Source organism: Halichoerus grypus, chromosome 9, assembly GCF_964656455.1.
Source record: "Halichoerus grypus chromosome 9, mHalGry1.hap1.1, whole genome shotgun sequence".
Classification (NCBI taxonomy): Eukaryota; Metazoa; Chordata; class Mammalia; order Carnivora; family Phocidae; genus Halichoerus; species Halichoerus grypus.
Window position 1 is genome coordinate 96,984,709 of NC_135720.1, and position 15,060 is coordinate 96,999,768.

Below are 15,060 nucleotides of genomic sequence, written 5' to 3' on the forward strand. Positions count from 1 at the left end.
GTTGCTTTTTTTTTTTTAAGGTTTATTTATTTATTTATTTGACAGAGAGAGAGATCACGAGACTAGGAACACAAGCAGGCTTCCCGCCGAGCAGGGAGCCCGATGTGGGACCCGATCCCAGGACCCTGGGATCATGACCCGAGCCGAAGGCAGCCACCCAGGCGCCCACATGCATTAGCTTTTTAAAAGACCTGTCCCACATCGAATTGCAAGAACTTGGGAAGCATCTTTTAATGTCAACATGAATTTGAAAGCATCTGTGGCTGCAGATGATTTTTTTTTTTTGAGGGATGGGACAGTTTAATTTAGAAATAAGCTTTGGACAGCCTCCTGATCAGAAGGGAGCCTAAGGGCCCACCCTGGGGGAGAGGGGCCATCGCGGAGGGTAAGGCCCCCAGGTGGAGGGAGACCAGCATGGGCGCTGGTACCACGAGTGCCACGACACCGGTCCTGTGCTCAGCAGGTACCGACAGAGCCTGGAGTGATGAGCGGAATGGCCTTCTCAGGCACGGGGCTGTGCTTGATTGGACTTGCAGTTGCACCTTCCACTCAGGGCCATCAAGATTCCAGCGGTGCACAGGAGCCCTCCGAAAATCATCCCGCCCAGCCGCAGGCTTTCCCAGTCGTAGTAGAAGGGACTGTGTTTATCAACCAGGTCATTGGCTTCCAAGGCAGGCAGGCCTGCCAGTGTGAGGAGAAGGCCTCGGGTCACTGTCTTCATGCTACAGCTGCAGAGCAGGGCTGAGAGCCGGGTGCAGATCTGGAGAGGCTGCTGGGGCTGGGCCGCAGACGCTGATTTCTGAAAGTGTGTGCGCCTTCAACCCTAGCTGGGTCTGAACCGCCGAGAACAGAGCTGACTGGTAGAGGTCTGCCAGACACCAACTCTGGGACCACAAAGCAATGGCAGCGTCCCCAGGGAGGCACTCTCCCCGTTTTAATTCTGGACAGAGTTGGGCCTGGGTTGACACGATTACCTGCGGTGTTCTTTCAGGAACAGAGATGCCCAGCTGAGTTGGCTGAAGGGCTCTCTGCTGGGCTGTGGAGACCTACAGTCTGCGGCTGCAGAGACCACAGGTGGAAGGAGGCAGCCTCCCAAGCCTTTGCTGGCTACCCTAGGGCTGTTTATGACTCTGACATTTAAAAAAGGTCACCCAGGGCGCCTGGGTGGCTCAGTCATTAAGCGTCTGCCTTCGGCTCAGGTCATGATCCCAGGGTCCTGGGATGGAGCCCCGCATCGGGCTCCCTGCTCCGCGGGAAGCCTGCTTCTCCCTCTCCCACTCCCCCTGCTTGTGTTCCCTCTCTCACTGTGTCTCTCTCTGTCACATAAAATCTAAAAAAAAAAAAGGCCACCCAAAGATATCTTCTTGAAAGAAATGTTTATTATTTTTATTGGTCAAACAGTTTCAAACAAATTCAGAACAAGTTTTCACATTTTGAGCCTTTAGTGCAAAGACGCTATGTCATGCGTGAAAGAAATGCTGATCCAGTGGCGCCCTCCCCTGAAGCAAGTAAATATTGGGATGATCAGGCGGAAGGAGACTTATGTGACAGAAATCTGCTCAGAAATCCTCTTGAAAAAGGACATGATTTAAAGCTCATTTGAAGGTTTTTCACAACATAAATGTGCTTAAACAACTTGTAATCTCAACTTCTTAATTTCAAAACAAAATACCCCAAGTATCAACTATCCCTTTTAAATAAAAAAAATAATCAATTTATACTCTTCTTAAAAGAACTCTAACAATGTAAAATAAGTTCCAATTCCATATATATATATATGTACATTTATAACTTAGGTGCTCTTTTGCTCTATATACTTTTACTCATGCAACAGTGACAGACGACTGGACGTGAGGCCCTACAGAGGCCTCTCTGAGAAAGCAGTGTAGCTTCTCACTCTGGCGAAGAACAAAGGGGTGTACATCTTGTCAATCTCAAAAGCAGTAACTGCAGTCTCACCAGTTGATCTGGAAAGAAAGCACAAAATTACCAGTTACAAGGACATTTCAACTCATTTAAAATCCTTACATATTTAGAGGGGAGGGTTTATCTTACACTTTAGTCTTTTTTATTTTTGAATTCATCTCAGTAAATTCAAAATGATAGAGGCATGATAAGAGAAAACCACAGGCCCAGAATAGTGTCACTTAGACCGAGTTCCCAAACCAGGGCCTAATACCTAATCTAAATGCAGTTTCAAGTCAGTCAGAAATCTTCTGATGGGCCCTCTCCACCCCCCAAAGGAAGATGAGGTAGCCTGCATGGTATGACTCCCTGCTCTTCCCTCTCAGGGAAAGCAGCACTGCCTGGAACAACCCTTCCTGCCCCTACCCTCCTGCTATAAAAACCTTCCATTTTGTTCAACTCCTCCGAGCTCCCCTCTACCTGTTAGATGGGATGCTGCCCAATTCAGGACTTGTTTACTAAAGCCAGTTAGACAATTAAAATTTACTTGGTTGAATTTTTGTCATTTAACAGATTCGGTGGCAGCAAAAGGATCCAAAGGGAACTTCTGGCAGCATCTGGGGCGATGAGAACATAGGCGTGGTCCCTGTGAACCTTCTGAGCTCACTGTCTTTCTCACCATCTCGAGGGCTGTGGGTAAGTTCCTCTCAGTTACGAGTTTTTTGTCGTCGCTGACGTTCAAGCTCCCCATCTAAATGGCGTTCCCGTACAGGACAGGACGGCTTGAGCTGGCAGGCGCTTATGCCTGGAGCCCAGCCCCCAGCCCCACAGACCACAGTCCCTGGTGGAAAGCCATGCGCTGCGGGAATTGGTGGTGGTGTGCACAGGGCCCTCCTATGGCCGAGATGCAGTGCTGCCAAAACACCCAAGGGCACAGGTCTGTCTGTCTGGTTTTGTGTAAAGCCTGTCGCTAGTGGGGATCTTGGAGACCAAAAAGCTGCAAGAATTGGTGGGGATGGGTCGAGCATTTAAAGGCTGTTAGAAGTGCTCACCACCTCAGGAAGAATCCTGGGATGGGATAAGTTGGTCGTGAAACAGGTTAGCCTGGCACTAGGTCACCCACCAATCTCAAGAAACTTTCCAGGCACCGAGGTACACTGTAAAACACACTCAATCCCCAGCCCCATGGCACATCCCTTTCAGGTATTCATTCAGCTCAGAAGATCCCTAAATTCTGAAGGGTCAAGCATGCCACCTTCTGGCACACCTGCTTATTTCATGTCTAAGAACTACAGTCCCAGAAGTTTTAGATATCTAGCAAAAACGACAAAATCTTCCTAAGCTTGTTTTGTGTCCTGAGGCACTTGGCTTGGTAACCACCAGGCTGGGTGCCCCAAAAGAAGGCTGATGTGGGTTAACTCTGTGACTAGGGACCTACCGATGTGCTGCCAGCCCTCAGAGGAATCATGACCTAGAAATACAGTGGCCATTATGGGGAACGTTCCAGTTAGATAAGATCATTTAAGAAGTAGACCTGAAAGCACGAGTTCCCAAATTAAACAGAATGGGATACCCATTTCATTTGGCATGCAGATGCCTCCAAAAGGTTTCAAAGTTCCAAAACCGTTTCATTGAAAGATTTTATTGCAATAAGTTAAGAAAAATTAAAAAGAGAAAAAGGTAGGTGCCTAAAACAAGACTGTAAGACTGGGTACTCCTTCTCATCTGAATTGTAAAAGACTACCTAAACATCAGCCAAATTCTGCCAAGTTAATGGCCGTACAGACACCCTGTTCTCTACCTTCTAAGCAGGGCCCTCCCATGAGCCCCTCCCAGAATCAACGAAGCTGAGGGATTTTCTGATAAACTGCTACATTATTCCTTAGACAGTCAAGGGAAAACCGGCAGATACCAGATCGTGCCCAGGGGATCCTGGAAAAACTGGCAGAAGCCAGCAAAAAGTGAAAATTCTTTCCAGAGTCCGCGCTTCCAAATCTCTGCCTGCCCAGTCACACAGAAAATAAAATCACACTGTCCTTCCCTTCTAAATCCAGACCCACTGGTTACTGATCCCTTCTCTCCCAGGGACACCTACTGCCTTCCTGCTCCTCTGGTTTGGCATTGCTGGGCTTGGCTTTCTGCCTGCTTGGGACATGCAGGTTGTTGGTTCTTTCTTTTGGCCATCATTGTGAGTGATTCTAGATTTGGGGAAGTTGATATCCTCCATACCGTCCTTGCTGATCCATCTTTCACCCAACAGAAGCAATTCAATACTGCCACAAATACGTAAAGTTAGAATGATGTACCCAGAGGGGGAAAAAAGCAAACTGAGGATACGAGAGTTGGATAGGGGGAGAATCTCTGATGCCATTTAAGTTACAGTCCAATTCTTTGGATTGAACTGAAAGCAATGGTCCTTATGTTACACATCTTTGCAAAACCACAAACGCAGCTCTACAGGCAACTGAAAGTTCCCCTATTCCTTTACCAATCCCCCAGTGCCCCGTTTATCTCCAACAGCTTGTACATTATTGGCCTTAGGAAACCAAGTTTCTTCTAGAAGGAGCTTGCATTTTTCCCTGTGCTTTTTAAATCTAAATGTTCAATGTTCTACCTGGTCTTCTCCAGGAATTCCTTAGTTCATCTCTTTAAAATGCAAACTTAAGGAGATGATTCTTACCAAGAAAAAACAAAATGGGCAAAGTCATTTGGAACTTGACTTGCCAAGGGCAAATACAAACCTTAAGTGTCTTCTCTAAAGATGTATATAAAGAAAAGCTTTACCCATGTAGCCAGGTAACCTCAACGTATTCAACCTACCAGAAAAACAAACTCACATCCGACTTTGATAAATCCTGTATTTATTTTAGGGCAGGATTTTCAAAATCAGCTATAAGGTCTCTGAGTCAGTCTGTTCGCATGTGTCTATACACGTGTGTTATAGTTATGTGGTACTTTCCACCTCTGATGGTATCGCGAAAATGAATTTGTAAAAGAGCTCTATTTAGTGGGTTTGAAGGCAAGTGCCTATAAGGATGGGCATTCTGAAAATCATACAGTCAGAGACTAACCCAAATGTTTAAGTGCATGTGACCCAGGAAAATATTGATATAAAAGCTAGATAACGGTTGATGGTTTAATTAAAAGACATGTTTTTAGTTATCAACATTAAATATTAAACTTATTCTACCTGAGTTTACTAGGTAAATTCACGTTCTCTCTTCTAAGATGTGGCCACACAAAACAAAGTGTTTGTAGGTAAACATAATTCAGGACAAATAAAGCTAAGCAGGACAAAAGTTTATAAATGAGCTTTTCAGCAATATTTGTCTACTTAGTTTTCCCAAGCTTTTTTTTTTTGATAACCTAAAACCTTAAACTAAGTTAAATGATGAATTAAGTTAAATTCATTAAATACCTAGATCATTTCCAAATAAGATAAAGTACTAAAGCATTAATTAGTAAACACAGATTTATCTACTTTTGTCTTCATATTACAGAGAAACTAATATTTAAACATGCTAATGATACTGAAACACGTAAAACAGCACATGCTCTAGAAATTTTAAAATGTATTCATAAATATGCCAATTTAAAAAAAATGCTAGTGTAACAGTTCAAAATTGCTCACTTCTTAGTTTTCACTAGAAATTAAGGTTTTTAAGGGTTAAGAATGCTAATTAATATCTTTGTATGCCAGTAAAGCAGGATGTGTTTTTCATAAAATAAGGTATGAGAAATAGAGAGTAAGTTTGTCCTAAAATGAAGCTGGTTGTTTAAAAGAAAAAAAAAAAAAAAAAAGACAAAATCGGGATGTAGAAAAGAGGTTGTAAAAGGTTTGTAGAAAACAAATATTTGAAAAGGAATTTTAATGTGTGGTCAAGCAGGTTAAGATTAAAATATATTTTAAAAAATGAGTTTTAATATCAAAGTAAGATGGTGCAAAATTATTTAGTTTTCTGTCAAAAAACAGTTTTCTTGGACTTTGGTCTGCTTTTGAAAAGACTGCATTTCATAACAATCTGTAATCCTTATAAGGCAAGTGCTTTAAAACCTTTTTTAAAAAATTGTGACAAACTTCCAAAGGACCTGTTAAACTAATGAGGCTTATTCGCTGTAAGTGAATACCTAGCCTTCTGTGTAGCACAAGTGGCTGAAGTCCACTCTGGGTCCACAAACATGGCCCCTCATCACCAGACTTGCCACCCTGATGTCCCTGTAACATGGCAACAGCCTGCTTCTAAACCGAAGACACTGAAATGAGTGAGCACTGACAGCAAATTAAACACACACTTACAGAAACCTAGATGGCCCGGTTCTTCCTGGCTCCCTGGCAAATCCCACATTTTAATTTTTGCATTCATTCACCCACCACAGCACATTGACGAAGACTCAAATTATAAACAGACATTGATAGACTTCTATAAAATTACAAAAGTAGTCTACCAGCAATGCCTGACCTGTTTGGTCACTACCACTCCCCATGCCCCACCCCCACCCCCATAACCTGTTTTTGTTCCAAGAGACCTCAAACCTCTGCCCTCTGGATCCTTCAAACACTTGTAGCTGGACTTCATTCAACTTTTATAAACTTTTGTCTTGCTTAGCTTTATTTGTCCTGAATTATGTTTACCTACAAACACTTTATTAAACATTAGACAGTCAGCCATTATCCTAAGCTATTATGAGTGATCAATAGGTTCTTGTTCTTGCATGTGTGATTTCTAGATGGGTCGAGATTTCCCGTGCTGTAAGACTGATGCCTTCACAGGAAAAACCAACCAAAACAAACCAACTTAAAAATGTGTTCCCACTTGGGGTATACTTTCCACTCTCTCCAGTGATCAAGGCATCCATTTCACTGGACAAATCACATGCGCCTCAACGAAAACCTTACAAACTTCTTGGAATTCTATCAGGACACAACCTTCTGGTCCCTTGTTGTCTCCTGCTCGTATGACCAGCTACTGTAAGTCTCCACTGTCTTATGCTCAAGCCTGTCACCCATCGATTCAAGAAGCTTTCCTGGATCCCAATTCAAAGAAACCTGTTCATCACAGCCTAGAGTTTGGTGACCATATAAGCGTTGCCAGAGGAAAACCACTCTCCAGCCCCACTGGAAAAGGACCTTCCCAGGTGCTCCTGACCACGGACACTGCTGCAGAACTATGAAGTATTAAGCCTTGGGTACACATCACAGAGCTAAGGCTCCACCCGCACCTGGTCCGGTACAGATGCTGGAGACCTCCACATCAAAGTGATGAGCAAGACAAGTAGTGGACATCGAGGTGGTCGCTTCCACCCCAGATGACGGATGGAGACTCCGTACACTAAACGTAAACCCTTTTCTCCTCTTTTCCTTTCCTTCACTCTGGCATTGGCCTGGAAGGATAACACCCTCATCTGTATCTCCCAGGCCACCATGAAGGGGGTGGGTGTGGGAGGGGTATAACCTCTGGAATTTAAAACAATCTTTTATTTCAGGCTAGGAGAAAATCTAACTGTGCCTCTAACTTTTCACAAGCAAAATAAAAGATCTCATTGGTTGAATCTCCTAAATTTACATTGTTGAATTTAAAAAGAGACATTCACGATTCAGATTCACTCCTTTACAGAGGTCCCGATTTCCTTGGTTAGGGATACATATAAATGAGGCTATGATCAATTCTCAAAATTATTGCAAAATCTGCTGCTAAAGCAAAAGCAGCACCACAAAGATCCTTGGACTCTCTAGCCAAAGTTGTCCTTGATTATCTTTTAGCTGAGCAAGGAGATGGGTATCTGTGTTGCGGCCAATACCACCTACTGTGCCTGGACTAACACTGATGGGGAAGTTAAAAATCGTATAAGATCACTGAGCAAGGCACTGGGCTTAAAAAGATGACTCCTGCAGTAGGGGCTTTCTATGGTTTGGTTGGGTCTTGGGGACCATGGCTCTAAGTACACTCCAACTATTGGGAATTGTCCTAACAGTAAGAATAATACTAAGAATAATAATAACCTATAGTAATAGTAATCTCTTTGGTGCATTATATTCTCTCAAAAGCTTTAAATGTATGTTCACAGCCACTCATCACCAAGCAAATGATCTAAGACTGGAACATGAACCTGAAGCTGTGACCTACCAATATCACAGATGAAGGAAAAGCATCGTGACCTATGGGTACCACACAAAGGATCAACACAAGCTGTGAGAACTACAAAAGGGTAATTGACAGTTGGTGCTCATGCCTTAAATTTTGATCACATCTCTCAGTTAAGCTGACAATCTGATCAAAAGGGGGAACTGTTAAAAAGAAAACCACAGGTCCCAAAATGGCATCACTCAGGATGGGTTCCCAAAGCGGGGCTTAATATATAATTTAATTGCAGTTTCAGCCTCCCCCAGAAATGCAGTCTAAACTGATCAGTCAGGGGCGCCTGGGTGGCTCAGTTGGTTAAGCGGCTGCCTTCAGCTCAGGTCATGATCCCAGGGTCCTGGGATCGAGTCCCGCGCATCGGACTCCCTGCTCAGTGGAGAGCCTGCTTCTCCCTCCCCCTCTGCCTGCCTCTCTGCCTACTTGTGCTCTCTCTCTGTCAAATAAATAAATAAAATCTTTAAAAATAAATAAATAAACTGGTCAGAAATTTATTGATGGGAGCCCATGAGTCTGCCACATGGGCCCTCTCCGTTCCCCAAAGGAAAATGAGGAGTTTGCATAAGACCCTCTGCTTTTCCCTTTAAGAGAAAATGTCCTTGCCTGAAACAATCCTTTTCTTTTGCTAATAACCTTCCTGCCCTGCTCTCCTTCTATAAAAACCTTCCATTTTATACAACTCCTCAAGGCTCCCCATTCACGAATCATTTAATAAAGCCAATTAGATCTTTAAAAATTTTACTTGGTAAAATTTTTGTTATTTAACAGGCATATTGTAAAAAATTTGAAAAACTGAGAAAAGTACAAAGAAAAAAATCACTCATCATTCCATCATCTAATATAACAATATGAGGTACAGTTGACCCTTGAACAACATAGGGGTTGGGGTGTCAAAAATCCACATATAACTTTTGAGTCCCCAGAAACATAACTACTACTAACTTGTTGACCAGAAGTCTTACCAATTACAAAATCAATTAACACATATTTTGTATGTTACATGTATGGTGTACTGTATTCTTACAGTAAAGTAAGCTAGAGGAGAAACAAAGTTATTAAGAAAAGTACAAGAAAAATACATTTACAGTACTGTATTTATAAAAAAAATCCACATTATAAGTGGATGCATGCAGCTCAAACCTGTGTTGTTCAAGGGTCAACTACACCTTCTTCCAAGCACCTCAACCTGTCTATCGAGCTTTTCTATTGAGATTATAATACTATCAGTAATCCTGCTTTTCATTTAGCATTCTGACATATGCATTTCCTCACATTATTAAATACTCTTCAGAAGCCATTACATATTTCACTGTCTGCCTGTACCACAATTTCCTTAATAATCTCCCCCCTCTTTTTTAAAGATTTTATTTATTTGAGAGAGAGAGAGAGAGAGAGCACAAGTGGGAGGAGGGGCAGAGGGAGAGAGAGAAGCAGACTCCCCACTGAACGAGGAGCCTGATGCGGGGCTCAATCCAGGACGCCGGGATCATGACCTGAGCTAAAGGCAGATACTTAACCGACTGAGCCACCCAGGTGCCCCAATAATTCCCTTTCTGTTGGAGATTTACGTTGTTTTCATTGTTTGGTAATTAAAAATGTGATAAGCTGCTCAGAGAGGATTCTGCTTGTCCCTCTCCCTCTGCCCACCTCTTGCTCATGCTCTCTGTCTCTCTCAAATAAATAAAATCTTTAAAAAAAAAAGTGATATTTTTGATTATGTCCTTTGAACAGATTCCTTAGAAATTCTAAGTAAAAGGCTACAGATATTTTAAGGATCTTGTTAAAATGTAATTTAAGAAGAATTATAATCCTAGAATAGAATTTAGTGACTTAATATTTGCATGATCAACAGCATCATCCCAGTGGGGAGGGAAGGGAAGCTGATGATAAGTAATACTACTACAGCCTTTTAGTTTTGTCCCCCAAAGGGATAAATAAAGGGATAAATCAAGCGACTTTATACATACAGTAAGGAAGTCAATGTGAGCATTAGCAGTTACAAATGACACCTATAATAATGTCCTTCTTCCTCCTAAAACATGATGTTTTCTATTTATTTGGTACTACTCTGAGTTTGGTTTCTTTCTATGAGAAGAAAATAGAACATTCCACTGCACAGTTTACTGAGAGAAGCAAAAAGGAGATACAGGACTGCTAGGTAAGAATGAAAAGAAAGAAAAATGCTGAGAATCTCAGTTCTCAGGACCTTTCACATGAGTGGGAAAGGAAACAGGCCACAGATAGTTTTCAACCCTGTGGTCAAGGCTGTGAAGTAGGTTAATAGAAGGTGATCTCAAAATCTGTCTCTCAGGGGGCACCTGGGTGGCTCAGTCGTTAAGCATCTGCCTTCGGCTCAGGTCATGATCCCAGGGTCCTGGGATCGAGCCCCGCATCGGGCTCCCTGCTCAGCGGGAAGCCTGCTTCTCCCTCTCCCACTCCCCCTGCTTGTGTTCCCTCTCTCGCTGTGTCTCTCTCTGTCATATAAATAAATAAAATCTTTTAAAAAAAAAAGAATCTGTCTCTCAGAATTTTGGATTCTATTTTGGAACCAAGAGGCGTCGACCACACACCAATATTCTTTCAAACCTAAAAACAGCAAACCTCACTATCCACACACATTGATGTTTCACCTACTTCTGTACTGTTCCTTTCTCACACACATTCTTCTGTTCCTTAATTACTCCTTACAGGTAAATCCTAACACAAACAGCTTTAAATAGGAACCACCTAATAGATGTATTAAAATCGGTGTATAATCCTGAAGGATAAACCAACCAGAAGTAAAAAAAAAAAAAAAATGGTAAGAGTGAAACACAGGAGAAGAAAAAAGATTTGATGTTTTAAAAGTGACTTAAGTCAATGAGTAGATAACACACAGACAGCTTAGAGGTGACTGAGTACCATTCTAATTCCAAAGTGGTGGCCCCCATTCCCATGCCTATTCCCACGGGCAGTGGGGAGAGCACCACCTCCTGGTCCACTCCTTTGCATACCTGACAGAATCATACTGAAAAGATGGTCATTAAAAAAAAAAAAAGAAAAGATGGTCATTGGCCAGGGACCTCTCCCTGGCGACAGCTCTCTACACAGAGCACAGCAAACTCTGGAGGCATTTACAGGAGACGTGTGATACTTTGTAATGTAACATCCTGGAACATAAGGTGGTTTTATAATGTAACATTAACTCTGAGGACTTTAAAATCTATCAGAGAGTTTCCTAAGCCTGATATGAAGTACACATTTATTCTGCAACTTTGGCATCTGTATTACATTCACCTACTTGTAAGTAATGTGACAAGAATGATGTATCCAGATGAGTTTGTTGAACCTCTGGTGGCCACTGGAACACAGCTGGAGCCCCACATGAAAACTCTGATCTGCTTCTTGCACAGGGACGCGACGGAAATATCTGTATTTGTAGTCAAGTGGCTTCTGTAAAAGAAAAGGTGTGTGAGCTATCATGAAACCTCCCCTCACTGATACATATAAATATTACAGGAATCTATTATGCAAGAGTGACACTAAAAGTAACAATCTCTGCACACAGTAGAGGGGTCTTGGGTATCAAATGAGAAGGTGGATGAGTGCCCTGAAAAATGTTAAGCATTCCAAAACTGTTTTCTCTCCATCATCGGCTCAGTCAATCAACACAATCACCCCCAGTGTTAAATATGATTGTACATTGCTGTTTAACGGCTGAAAGAATGAAGACCCCAGGAGGTCAAACAAGTTAACCAAAATTACACAGCAGCTGCAGAGTTGGAAATGAAAACTTCTGTCTTCTCCATGTAAGCCTAGTATTTCCTTCTACTGAAAATACGGGAATTTTTACAGAGGCAAAGTGATAAATTGGTGAAAGATGCAGAAGAAGCATGGAGTAGAATTTATCTTTTGCGGTAACAGTAAGAGTCAATGAAGAAACATGTGGACAAGGTTCATTAGAATCACACTTCTGCAAATACTGTTGCTAACAACACAAGAATGTCAACACTATGCATGGTTTCACTGTTATCATATTCTGAAGAGAAAACTGGTACTCAACACAGGAGTTCCTAAACTCTTTTATAAGGTAAGACCTAAACAAGGGCCCATAACTCCCTAATTCTGACCTCAGGAAACTCATGGCCAAGGCCACAGCCATCGCAGCTACCTCTGCCCTTCAGACGGCTGCCCCAGAGCCCTGGAGCCTACCTGAGGCAGAGAAGCTGGCAACCGGTGGCCACAAGGTGAAGGGACACCGATGAAACCCTGCCCTAACTAACACATGATGCCAGGGAAGACAGGAGGATCTGATAGAAGGAAAACTTCTAAAAACTATTAATTATAAAAGCATTAGGCAAGTATTTATTCCAACTACATCACAACTGACTCTTTTGCGTATCCATTTTTAAAACCAGGATTGAAAAACGCATACAAAGGAAAGTTGTGAAAAAAATTAGGCCCTCAGTTAACAGTTAAAAATACTGGAATGCAATAATTCAACAATATTTGCTTGGCATTTTTTTCCCTTTTGTAAGAACAGGAAGAAGGAAATTATCTTACTTTTTAGCTTATTTCCAGTAGAAATTGAAATTCTCTGTAAGAACACCCTTGAGAAAAAAATTATATGAGCTAACTTAGGAAGGAAATCCCTTATGATTCAGAACAGGAATAGCTAAAAAAACATATTCAGGTATAATTTCACTAGTTATTTCATAGCACATTTTGGCTTTACATTTTCTAATGTGAAAGACCTGGACCAGAAAAGGAAATCATTTAGAGAAAAACAAGCTGATCCAATTAAAAAACCCCCCACATTTTAGAAAACCCTCCAGCTCTCTTCAGGGAGATGCTATAAGTCAACGTACATTTTGTGTAACAGTATATTTTATGAAACAGTATTTTCTTACCCTTTCTAATCAAGAATGCTTAAATGAGTAGGGTACTGAAATAAACAGAGAACCTTTAATTCCACTCACTCACCTCTTCTTTTTTCTTAGTTATCACAGCAAATACTTTGGTCTGATTGTCTGTATCTTGTGACAAGCGATAATGACCCAATAGAATTGCATCAGTTCTAAAAATTAAAAAATACAATTTAAGTCCAAGTCTATTAACCAGTTGTTACATGTATTTAAATAACCTAGGAAGTAATGGGTTCTAATAGTGGTTACTCAACTTGCCCGAGAAGAATCAGCTAGGATGTGAGTAAACCTAATTTGCTAAGGCTCCCAAGACCTACTGAAACATACTCCCCAGGCAGAGAGGCCCAGGCACTGGTATTTTTCACAAGGGCCGCTGCTGAGTGCTGTTTTTATCAGCCGGTACTAAGTTAAGGAAGCACTGGATTACATTAACCTGCAAGTAACCACATGAAATGTGACCTGTATAGAAAACTATAGAAAAATACTACCTGGTATTTCTAGTTCTTAAACGAGGAACAATGGACTGAGGCTCCTCAGGGGTTGTCAACACCATCACATGGCCATCAGGGAAGAATCTTATGTACCTGTGTAAAAAGAAAAGAACACCAAAAAACACCACACACACACAAAGTATAAAACATGTCCTTATTTCCTGGCACCTAAACCTGTTCATTGCTGTGAAATCAAATCAGAAATACCACGGGCCAAAAAATCGGCAAAGCATCATCAAAACAAACACGACTGGCAACCTGTGAGGCCAGCGAAAAAGAAGTGAAGACAATCTTACGTTTCCTAGAGGGAGCTGTCAAACTTTCAGTTTTACTCCTGAATAAAAATAAATATACCTCCGTTAAAGCTGTGTGTGTTTTTTCCTAAAGCACTAATTAAGGTCAAGAGTGAGATCTAATGATCATACACAGTTCACATGTCTCCTTATTTCTCAAGGCCAGTAACATCTGATGGCCATTAAGGCTGAAATATAGAGCACGAGCTAATTGAAAAGGCAAATGAGGCCCACCAAAAGCAAAAAAACAAGGAAGAGCTCTAAAATGTAAAGTGATTCTTAGATTTAAAGGCTAGGAGGAATTAAATAATTTGTATTAACCTCCTGGTTCTTTGAGTGCAGTTCCTGTTACAAAACTGGATAAAAATACTGAGGGTCATCATGTGGATAAATGCAAAAGCCACAAAGAACAGCTGCCCAGTAACTAATGAACTAATACTTGGAGAGAGAGAATTTTTCACTCACTCAGTTTACTACAGTTGTACCTGTAATATTCCACTTGGTGCCAGGCTCTATAGAAACCATCAAGAGACTGTTCCCCTTGACGAATGTATGTCGTTTTACTGATATACACTCCTATTAAAAAAAAAAAAAGAAAGTTTTGGGTTTTTTTTTAAGTAGGAACATAAATAAAACTTTTACAATCACCTAACATGTTTCCAGCTTTGTTTTTTTTAATTTATTATGTTATGTTAATCACCATACAGTACATCATCAGTTTTTGATGTAGTGTTCCATGACTCATTGTTGCATATAACAGCTTTATTTTTATTGTGGTTTCCTTTAAGTATGATCAGAGTATTCAGGTCTGTATTCTTAATTCAGGAAATTAAGACTGTGTATTTATCAAAAATCAGCATGCTAGACCACTATTTCTCCTGAGTTCTAAAGAGTTCAACTTACCATCAAACCGAACACGGGGCCTTTCTAAAAACATCTCTCTCCAGGATGTGTATGGAACAAGTTTAATACAGCTTCTGCCCCAAACTTTCAAGCAGGCCAAACGCCATATCTCAGGGTCTCTAGGTAATAAAAGCATAACATCAATTTATAAAAACGGCTAAGTCCCTAAACGCAGAAATACTTCTGCAAGAATTTGATGAGCACCTGCAAGGCACTGACCAGGGCTCTGGAGACAGACAGACAGACGAGGCAAAGGCCCTGCTGTTTTCCTTGTGGGAAAGCAAACAAAAACAAAGAAAACAAAGAGAAAAGTTTCAGATAGTGTGCTCAGTGCAAAAGCAAACGAAGCAGGGTACACAGAGCAGGACAACTGCGGTGGGGAAAGAGAGACTATTTCAGGTACAGCAGCCGGAAAGTACCTGCGCAG

The 15,060-nt window shown here is 41.5% G+C and overlaps 1 protein-coding gene and 1 pseudogene across 2 annotated transcripts in view; both read right to left on the minus strand.

Annotated features, from left to right (window-relative positions):
* Window positions 1-283: 283 nt before the first annotated feature.
* On the minus strand, window positions 284-788 carry LOC144378982 (FXYD domain-containing ion transport regulator 4 pseudogene; annotated as a pseudogene).
* Window positions 789-1,359: 571 nt separating this feature from the next.
* Window positions 1,360-15,060, minus strand: part of FBXO9 (F-box protein 9) — a 38,900-nt gene continuing 25,199 nt past the window's right edge. For both annotated transcript variants that reach the window (XM_078055236.1, XM_078055235.1), the window contains 6 exons: window positions 14,634-14,752; window positions 14,216-14,306; window positions 13,435-13,530; window positions 13,005-13,098; window positions 11,323-11,474; window positions 1,360-1,967 (listed from right to left, as the gene is read on the minus strand). In XM_078055236.1, coding sequence (XP_077911362.1) covers window positions 1,859-1,967; window positions 11,323-11,474; window positions 13,005-13,098; window positions 13,435-13,530; window positions 14,216-14,306; window positions 14,634-14,752 — 661 coding nt within the window. In that variant the 3' untranslated portion in view covers window positions 1,360-1,858. The remainder of the gene's footprint in view (window positions 1,968-11,322; window positions 11,475-13,004; window positions 13,099-13,434; window positions 13,531-14,215; window positions 14,307-14,633; window positions 14,753-15,060) is intronic.